Source organism: Panthera uncia, chromosome D1 (assembly GCF_023721935.1).
Source record: "Panthera uncia isolate 11264 chromosome D1, Puncia_PCG_1.0, whole genome shotgun sequence".
In the NCBI taxonomy this organism is placed as follows: Eukaryota; Metazoa; Chordata; class Mammalia; order Carnivora; family Felidae; genus Panthera; species Panthera uncia.
The window spans coordinates 54,953,993-54,964,451 of NC_064808.1; the positions used below are offsets into that span (position 1 = coordinate 54,953,993).

The 10,459-nt window shown below is 43.8% G+C and overlaps 1 protein-coding gene and 1 non-coding gene across 8 annotated transcripts in view; one reads left to right on the forward strand and one right to left on the reverse strand.

Annotated features, from left to right (window-relative positions):
* C2CD3 (C2 domain containing 3 centriole elongation regulator) overlaps positions 1-10,459 on the reverse strand; it is a 145,495-nt gene that overhangs the window by 5,672 nt on the left and 129,364 nt on the right. The window contains exon 33 of one of the 7 annotated variants that reach the window (XM_049652064.1): positions 2,755-2,879. The exons of the other annotated variants lie outside the window; for them this stretch is intronic. Within the exon in view, the coding sequence (XP_049508021.1) occupies positions 2,799-2,879 (81 nt within the window). The 3' untranslated portion in view covers positions 2,755-2,798. Of the gene's footprint in view, positions 1-2,754; positions 2,880-10,459 lie in introns of those variants that run through there. 7 annotated transcript variants of the gene reach the window in all.
* LOC125918024 (U6 spliceosomal RNA) lies at positions 7,597-7,702 on the forward strand. The gene has a single exon (XR_007456353.1). It is a non-coding gene; the product is annotated as a U6 spliceosomal RNA (small nuclear RNA).

The following is a 10,459-nucleotide window of genomic DNA, read 5'->3' on the forward strand; positions in this document are numbered from 1 at the left end:
TCACCCTGGGCCTCAGTCCTCACACCCTCCCCCCCCATACAGAATGAAGAGGCCTGACTAAATCAAGACTTCTCAACCCTCTGAAGCCACACCCTGTCAGTGAGAGGGCTCAAAAGTCCAGACTCCTGAGAGGGAAGGGTTAAAGTGACACTCCTGGAAGAGGTCCTGGTGCCTCCCAGACTCTGGCCTCAGAGTAGCTCAGGCAACTTGAGCCCAGCACCCGCCCCGGAGTCCTGTGGGCCCTTTCCCTCACTGTGCTTGCCAAGCTGCATTCTGGGCCAGGGTGGGCACCAGCCAATTTTGGCTGTTTCCCCTGACTTCTGTACACCCTTGGCTAGGGAGCTCATCTCCTCCTGAAAGCTTTGTGTGGCCTTTATCAGAAACCCTTGGACCTTTAGGACTCTTCTTGGCACCCTGCAGAGGGCTAGGGACTCAGTGGCTCCAAGAAATGAGGCAATATGTCAGGGCCTCCTGCCCTAAGAGGGACATCTCAGCCATCAGGCCCAGACCACAGGCTGAGGCGAGAGGACACTGGGCTCAGGAAGTTCCCTTGGGCCCCTGCTGATATGATCTGATGATTTTGTAGAGGCTGGGTTTCTCAACCAGGATTGTACATCTCCTAGATGCCTCCTGGCTTGAGGAAGGGAAATTCCTTGGGCTTCTGTGAGAAAAGCAGCGGACTTAAAAGGCTTCAGACTCACAGACCAGCGGGGCAGAGACTTCCGAGGCTAGGGATCTGTCACCCTCCGGTGGGAGTGGTGTGTCATCCTGGGCCTCTAACTCAGGGTCTGAACTGAGCACAGTCAACTGCTACAGCCCTGAAAACTGTTCTCCGTATATCAGGGGTGCTCTGTGGGGCCTAACTTCCCAGCTTCCAGTTCTTGGTCCTAAGCTTTTGATCACACCCTCATCTCTTAGTATTTCATCCTACCGGTTCCCCCCAAAGTGGAACAACGTAAGAGGGAAGACGTTTCAATAATAATGATGATAAAAATAACAATAACTAATACTCATATAGTTCTCTCTTATGTGCCACGAATAACTGTACTTTACATCTCTTACTCAGTTAATCCTACACAAAACAAATCCTAGGAGGCAAGTCTCTTATGCCCATTTTTTTAAAAAGTGTACTTATTTATTTTGAGAGAGAGAGAACACACACGTGAGTGAGTGGAGGGGCAGAGAGAGAGAGAGAGGGAGAATCTGAAGCAGGCACTGTGCTGTCATGCAGAGCCCGACATGGGCTTGACCGCAAGAATCTCATGAACTGTGAGATCGTGACCTGAGCCAAAACCAAGAGTCGGACACAACCAACTGAGCCACCCAGGTGCCCCTTATTCAGATAAAGGAACCAAAGCACAGAAAAGTTAGATAGCTTGCCCCAGAAGGTTCCACAGCTAATAAGTGGCTGAAGTTTAAACTTAGGCTTCCTAGATTCATAGGCCACCCTTCTTGCCACTGTACAAAACTGCCTGGTAGGAGAGAAGAGAGAAATATAGTCACAAATTAAGTCTGTGTTGCCTCTGGAGAGACCATGCCCAAGATTCCTCAGAAACCCAGCAGCCGAGTCAGGGCAAGAAACCAGGTTTGCTGACTCTCAGCTCCCCAGCTGGCCAAGCACTTTGATCCCTAGTGATGTCTAAAATGCTGTGGGATCTGGCTGAATGGAGGTGAGAACGCTAGGGTGGGGGGCAGTAGACAACTCAAGGCTCTCAAGGGTACACTTGTGCCTGGCTTTGCCTCTGACTTCCTGCCTCCTACATTCACTCCTCAGGAACAACACTCCTCAGGAAGAGCACCTGACCCCATGCCTGTGGCTAATCCAAGGGCTCATTGGGGTACCTGGGTGGCTCAGTTCGTTAAGCATTGGACTTTGGCTCAGGTCATGATCTCAGTTTGTGAGTTCGAACCCCATTACACTGACAGCATGGAGCCTGCGAAGATCCTCTGTTTCCCTCTCTTTCTGCCCCTCCCCAACTCTGTCTCTGAAAAATAAAAAAGCATTAAAAAAAAAAATCTGAGGGTTCATTCATGATGTGTGTAGAGCCTGGACTTTAGACAGCAAGACCGAGAACAAGACAGGGCCCATCTCATGGTAAGGAACTGCCATGTAGGCAGGCAGAGACCAAGGCTCAGGTGACAGGTTGCTTTTGCTCTTTGCATCTGATTCCTATCCTACCCTATTCTGGTCCAGTCCAATCTTTCGCTACCTCTGACCTCCTCCCTAGCATATACTGCTTGTACCTCCAGGTTGCCAAATCTGTTGATTCTCTGAGAGGTTTCTTTTCTCCAGATCCACAGCTTGTAAAGCCTTTCCTTCATCCCTGCTGAATTCTACTCAAGCCACTCCTGTGGCTGTCTTCCTTTCCCTATATTCATTCTTTTTGCTTTGTTTTATTTAAGTGTTACTGTAGGCTAATATCATTTAGAAAGTGAGTGGCTTGGAGGCCACTAGGAACTGTCAGCTCTCTGAAGGCAAAGCCTGTAGTACCGGGTCCTGTTCTTTAAGCATGACAGGCACTTGATGGAGTTGGTGGACTGAGATATAAAGTTGGCTCCCCTGGGGAACTATGAGGTCCTGAGGGAAGGGGCCTTCTGTCTTCTCCTGCACCGAACTCAGGACTATGGCTTTTTAATTTGCCGGAAGATGTATATTTCAAGTTTGAGGCCCAAACTACCTTCCTACACTCTGGTCTCCATGTCCTCAGGCCCAATTCTGGCTCTCCTAGTCACCAATAAGAAGTTACTAGAGGGTTCCAAGCAGAGAAGTCACATGATTTATTCACCATCTTAAAAGGTTAACAGATGCTGTATGGGGAGTGGGTTGCCAGAGACAAGAGCAGAAGCAGACAGGCAAGTGAGGAGACTCCGGCAATAATCTAGACAAGAGGTAATGGAGGTTTAGATCAGGGTGGAAATGGCTGGAGTCGTGACAAATACAGTAAAACCTTGGATTGCGAGTAACTTGTTCTGAGAACGTTCCACAAGATAAGCAAACCTTTCTAGTAAATTTTAACTTGATAAATGAGCAATGTCTTGCAATACAAGTAGCACATTACGCCGAACATCACATCACAACTGAGCCAATGGTTCCGTGTCTCTCCTCCCTCTCTCGCTGTGGGATTGTGGGTGATCCATGCTCAGATGCTTGGTCTCAGGCCGCAGTGTTTGGCAGAAATCAGTGATTTTTCAGAATGTTGGAAGGTGCCCACAACTGGCACTAGTGTATTTTTTGTCACTTCAAAGCACCCATGGACCGTCCTTTGCTTTTCCATACAAGAGTAACCTTAGGAATACTTTGCTTCATTCTAGGTCAGGGTGTCTGCAGAGAGAGACCCTTTCCTCTGCTGCCTTATTGCCAGTTACATTAAATACAATATATGACAAGTTTATTAATACTGTACTATAGTCAACATCCATGTGAGCATGTACAGTGGCCCCCATGCAGAAAAAGGCTGGAAAGAAAGGCAGTAAGAAGGAGATGATTATGGTGGAGTTTAAGTAAAGGAAATCATCAAGAAGTACAAACGAGTTACACGAGTGGCTGAAATTGCAAGATTTTATAAGAAGTCTATGTCTGCATCTCGTCTGCAGAGGAGGAGAAAAAGGCGGAGGAATCCCTCACTTCACATGAGATTAGGGAGATGTGTAAAATGTGGAAAACAGTGCAAAATTTTGTAGAAAAGAAAGAACCTGAACAAGGCTGTAGCAGTGTGAGTGATGAATCTGTTTAACGACAATGCAATGTCACATTGCCTCCTCAAAAGGAGACAAAAGCAAGTGTCATTGGATAAGTTCCTGTTGCCCAAAAAGAAAAATATTCCACTGAGCCAATAGATAGCAGTGATTCTGTTAGTGATAGTGAAAGGTGTCCTACACAATAACCCTCCTCTCTTGTCTCCCTCACACCAACCATGAAGTTTTCAACAGTAAGCGCAGGTTAATTTATTTTTCTTTATATTTTGTATTTTCTTTGTATTTGGTATTATGTTACAATACTGAAATCATTTTTATATGAATATTTTTGGGTTGTGGAACAAATCATCTGAGTTTTGATTATTTATGGGGAAATACACTTTGATATACAAGTGCTTTTGATTACAAGCTTGTTTTCAGAATGAATTATGCTTGCAAACCAAGGTTTTACTGTAGATTTGGATATATATATTTTTTTTAATTTTTTTTTTAACGTTTATTTATTTTTGAGACAGAGAGAGACAGAGCATGAACAGGGGAGGGGCAGAGAGAGAGGGAGACACAGAATCTGAAACAGGCTCCAGGCTCTGAGCTGTCAGCACAGAGCCTGACGCGGGGCTCGAACTCACGGACCGCGAGATCATGACCTGAGCCGAAGTCGGACGCTTAACCGACCAAGCCACCCAGGCGCCCCAGATTTGGATATATTTTAAAGACAGAGCTGCCAGAATTTCTTGGTGGACTGCAAACAGAGGCACTGGAGGTGATTCCAAGGGTTGTGGCCTGAACAACTGAACTAGAAGCATAGAGTAGCTGCTTAACTGAGATGGGGAAGGCTGAGGAACAGATTTGAGGAATAAAATCTGAAGTGAGTGTTCATTCGAGTATCTCAGATATCCAAATGGAGCTGCTGAGTAGGCAGTTGGACATATGAGTCTAGAGTTTACAAGAGAAATGCGAGCTAAGATAACCATCAGCAGTTGTCAGCAAACAGAGGGGACTTGAAGCTTTGAGATCAGATGGGGTCATCTAGAAAGCAAATGCAAAGACTGAAGTATCAAGACTATGTCCTGGGTGACTCCTATATTACCAAGTAGGGGAAATAAGGGAGAACGAGTAAAGGTAGCTGAGCAGAAGCAGCCACGAGGGAGGTGGAGAACCAAGAGGAACTGATACCTTAGAAACAAGTGAAGAAGTGTTTAAAGGAGAGATCAATTATGTTACATGCTGCTGAGGTCAAATAAATTGGGCACTCAGATTTGATAAGTGGTTTAAGAATATGGGTTTTTCAATAAAGTTTTTGTGGCAACCTTGAAGAGTCCCTCTCCCTTCCAGTGGCGTGAAAGAGTGGATATGACTGAGACTAGTCAGAAAGAGTCATGAGGAAGATGACTGAGACTAGATAATGGGATGGTGAGAAGTGAGTAGATATAAAAGGTGGTAGAGTTAACAGACCCTGGTAGCAGACTGGCTCTCGGTCAGGTCATGGGGGATAAAGGAGCAAGAGGTTGGGAAGATGATATCTATGCTTCTGGCAGAAGTAGCCACATGATAGTAGTTGGGTTTACAGAGATAAGGAATGCAGATGGCAGAGTGGGGGAAGCAAAGGAAGGTGACAAGTTCAAGTTTGGGACATAGTGAACTGTCTGAGGTACATCAAGGAAAAGATGGCCAGGATACAGTTGGATCCATGTGTGTCTGTAGCATGGAAAAGAAGTCTAGACTGAAAATAAGGATCTGAGAGTCGTCAAACTGTAAATAATAACTGAAGTATTTGGGAGTGGTTGAGATTTTCCCAAAGAAACATCTACAAGAGCAAAGGACATAAACCTGGGGAAAACAGGATGTAAAATACTGCTGTCTCATCTTCTACCTCCTTCCTCCCCTTTAAGGAAGTTGATAAAACTAGTTTGCCCACAAGCAGTTAAGCAAACAGAATCAGAAGTGACTTTACAGTAAAAAACAAAAAACAAAACAACCAAAAAAGTAACTTTACGTAAATACCAAGAAGCTGTCCCAGTGAAGAGGTACTTTATCAGGAGAGGTAAGAGAAAGCAGAGGCAGCAGAACCTGATTCACAAGTAATATGAAACTGCCACTGGTTGACTGTGTAGCAGTCCTCCCATCTTCCTCCCCTCCTGGAAGAGGTGACAACCAGAGATGAAGCAGTCATGACTAGGAGAGCTCAGGGCTGGCCTCTATACCCTCTCTGTGTGGCACTTGGCATTCTACAACTTCCCTGTTAGGCCTGATAATCCCATCTGACAAATGAGGAAACAGACTCAGAAAGATCAGAAGACTTGACTAATGTCACACAGAGACCTAGATCGACTATACTGTTGGGGAAGGAGCAGGAAAAAAACCTGTTTCACGGATGCTGGAAGTGGAGACTGTCTGGGAGGTTCCTGGGCTCTGGGGCATCGTTTCAACTTGGAGTGAAGGATTAGGCCTTCCCTTAGATGGTGAGGCCAGAGCAGCTGAGCCAGCACTTACAAGCTCTTTCCTTTTGCAGGGATGAGTTGTGTGCCTGGCCCTACAGCAGGTTAGCATAGCACAGCAGTCCTAGGACACTCCTTGGGAAGAGCCCAGCAGCCTCTCAAAATGCTTCTCTTCAATCTTCAGGGCCAAGGCCAGCCTTAGGAGGAGGCAGAATAGATGAAATTCCCAAATGAGGGTACAGGACTAGGCTCCTGCCCTCCCTTCCCCGACTCTCACTTTGCTGACAGGGCCTGAGACATTACAGAGAACAGAAGATAAGAAAATAGAAGCTTTCATCAAATGGGAAACCTTACCACCAAATTTCTAATCCTACTTGCTTTAGCACCCATCTTCTCGACCTTCTCCATCTTCCTCCATGCTACAGGGTGAGTTTTCTTTTTCCTCTCAAAAGGCTACCTCCACATGTGCTCTGGATCCCATGCCCCCTCTGACTCAGGGACCATCTTTTCTATTTTCTCTCCCTCTCCTGCACCTTCTCCTTCTCCTTTTCTCTACTGGATCATTGCATTAGCATAAAGAAAGCTGTAGCCATTCCCATATGAAATAAAACAAAACCTTTTATCTTTATCGCCTATGCTATTCCAGCCACTATTCTATTTCCCTGCTCCACATTCACAGGCAGATTTATGGCAGGAGCTTGTATCTCCATTTTTCACCATTCAATCACTCTTAAAATTTTAGTTACATACAAATTTGTGATTTCACTGTGTAACATAACAAAGAAACTATGTAACATATGTAAATTATAGAGCAGAATAAAAATGAACATCTGTGAACCCACAACCCAACCCAACTGTGAAAATAAAGGAAACCTCACTTAAAATGGAGTCACTTGTAAGAAGCAGACCTAGCATTCCTCAACAGTAATCTTACTTTACATACCCCAGCAGGAAAAAGGAAGAATTCTCCTGGCCCAGCAACAACTCAGCCAAGAACTCAGCTGAAAAGCCCCTGCCAGCTTCCTCCTCTCTCTCTATAAAAGCAAGCCCCTCTCTGTTTTGCACATGTGCCAATGGTCTACCATAGTTTGCTTGTTCCCAAAGTGCAATACCTCTACTATTCCAGAATAAACTCATTCAGCCGGTAAAATAACTGGCTCTTTTGTTTTTGAAGATCAACAGAACCAAACCTAAGTACTAAAACATTGCTAATACTGCTAATAGACCTATGTGTTCTCCCCTATCCTCCACAACTATGAACACTGTAGTCAAACTGTTGAAAAACAGAGAAAACCCTAAAAACAGAGAATAAAGGTCACATTACATTTGGGGCAGCGACAATAAGAATGATGGTTGTTTCTCATCAGAAACAATGTAAGTCAGAGTATGGAATGATTGCTCTAAAATGCTAAAACAAACAATTCAAGTTGGAATTCTATATCCAGTGGAAGAAATATCCTTAGTGCTCGCTTCGGCAGCACATATACTAAAATTGGAACGATACAGAGAAGATTAGCATGGCCCCTGCGCAGGGATGACACCAAATTCGTGAAGCGTTCCATATTTAAAAAAAAAAAAAAAAAAAAAAAAAAAGAAATATCCTTAAAAAGTGAAGGCAAAAAAAGATATTTTCAGACAATTGAAGCTGTTACCAGTAGGTCTGCAATACATGAAATTCTTTTTTTTTTTTAATGTTTGTTTATTTATTTTGAGAGAGAGAGAGTGAGTATGCACATGTGAGCAGGGGAGCGGGGCAGAGCCAGGAGAGACAGAGAATCCCAAGCAGGCTCTGCACGGCCAGTGCAGAGCTCCACATGGGGTCCATCCCACAAGCTGTGAAATCATGACCTGAGCCAACATTAAGATTTGTACGCTTAACCGAATGAGCCACCCAGGCGCCCCTGCAATACATGAAATTCTAAAGGAAATGCTTCATGCTGAAGGGAAATGGAGCGAAAAAATCAGGATGTGAAGAAGGAATGAAGAACACCAGAAATAGTATGTGGGTAAATATAAAAGTCTATTTCTTGTCTTAAATTCTTCAAAGTAAGGCCACTTTTAAGGCCTTCAGAGACTGTAAGCTGAGAAGATTATGGTGCCGCTGCCCAAATATAATTCACAATTAGATCTAAAACAAATATAATGAAGTGAATCAAAGTTCTGATTTATTCCATGGTAACTATTTCAATGCTTTAAAAAATACATGTAATCCTTACTTTTTTTTTTTTTTTTTTCTCTTAGCTTTTGGTGCCTCTACTTGCTAGTGCCTTAAATACATACTTGATTTGATTCCTAGGTTACCAAGCACTGGGTAGCAACCAAGAGCACCAGATTCAGAAAATATGCTGCTATGAATGCATCAAATAGTGAGAGAGGGTCATTGTTAGTGAGGACCACCAATCTCCTGAGGTTTCTTGGGCCTGGGACTTTCAATGTGACAGTTTTGGGTGAACTGTGATGACTGGTTACCCTAACTAGGACCCAGAATGAGGTCCTGAGGAGAGAGGTGGCCCTGAGAACAGCACACAAACAATGGAGTTTTGCTGTGAGCAAGAAAGAAAAACGGCTGAAAAATGTATGAGGCTTGTTATCTTCTTGGAACTAAACATGTCCTTTAATTGAAGTGAAAATTCGTATTTCTCCCTCTCCCACACTTTTATCTTATAATAGATCAAAGACAGTAAATTCCTGGGAGTTGGGACATCATGAGGGCAGAAATATGAAAGAAGGAATGGCGGGTCTGTGTGGCAGGTGAGAGATGACAGCTCAAAGTGGCTCACAGACTCCCTTCCTGGGGGGTGTGACTCACTGACATTTCACCCACTTGGCTGGGAGAGGAAGAGGGAAAGGGAACCAACAGTGTCTACTTTTTTCCTCTAGGGTAGTTCTTGCCATCATTCTATTAGGTAAGACTCATTAGCCTGATGTTATGTGTAAGGAAACAGAGACTCAAAGGTCAAGTCTCTTGCTCAAGATCCCTTAATTAACTTAGTAGCAGATTCAGTATTTCACTTCATGGGTGCCTTGCTCAAAAGCTTGTGCTTGGTACCTGGATCAAGGTCTGTGACTCTAGCATAACTCCTGATGGGTATGTATGGGATATGCAAGAGGAAGGAGAGGAGCTGGTGACCAGAAACCAGAGTAGGAATAAAGGCCACAAAGATGCAGAGCTCCTGGGTCGGGACTGGCATCTCTCCTCTCCTTTGGGAAGGATTTACAAACCTGATAAAAACTAAGATGTATGAGAATTTAGGTTGATCCATGTGCCAAATAAATGAGATGTCCTCAAAATGGTGCTGGGGAAGTTGAGGGAGAAGGAAAACTAGTCAAGGGATCAGACACCTGATGGCTCTTCTTCTTTAGGACTATCCCCCAGGCTCTCAAGGTGTTTCTGGACTGACCCAATTGGTCATCAAAGTAGGCTCTGGAAGAGCATAAAAAATGTTTAAGTGTTAAGTACAAAATGAAACCCATATAAAGGCAAATCGGCTAGAAAAATATACCTTAAGTCAAGGGTCATGATTTTAAAGTGGTGTGATGGAAAGCATAGAGTTTTATTTATTTATTTATTTATTTATTTATTTTTTAATTTTTTTTTTCAACGTTTTTATTTATTTTTGGGACAGAGAGAGACAGAGCATGAACGGGGGAGGGGCAGAGAGAGAGGGAGACACAGAATCGGAAACAGGCTCCAGGCTCCGAGCCATCAGCCCAGAGCCTGACGCGGGGCTCGAACTCACAGACCGCGAGATCGTGACCTGGCCGAAGTCGGACGCTTAACCGACTGCGCCACCCAGGCGCCCCAAGCATAGAGTTTTAAATCATATGTTTTAAGTCACTTATTGTTTGGGAGACCCTGGGCAAGTGACTTAACTGTTATGGGTCTCAGTTTCTATATAAAATAGAAATAATATCTTGTGGTCTGTATGGAAAATTCTGAGCTTCAATTTTCCTTTTTTTAAATGGGGATAACAATATCCCATCTTACTGGGTTGTTGGGAGAATTAAATGAGCTTATACACGAAAGCACTTAGCATTATGTCTGTTGCATAATAAGTATTAAATATGAGTTAGCTATTACAATTAATAGGCTAATATATTTTGTTCATAGTATGTATTATTCTCTGAAATTATCTTTTTTTTTTTTTTTTTGTTAAGTTCCATGAGGCAAGAGCTTTATGCCTGGTTCACCCCTAGAATTTAGAATAAGTGCCTGGTACACAGGCACTATTTTGGCTCTTTTCTCCAATACATCACTGCAGTTACTCTTGACCATCATGCTACCAAATCTGAAAGACAACCCATCCTCTATTCAGCACCCTGGG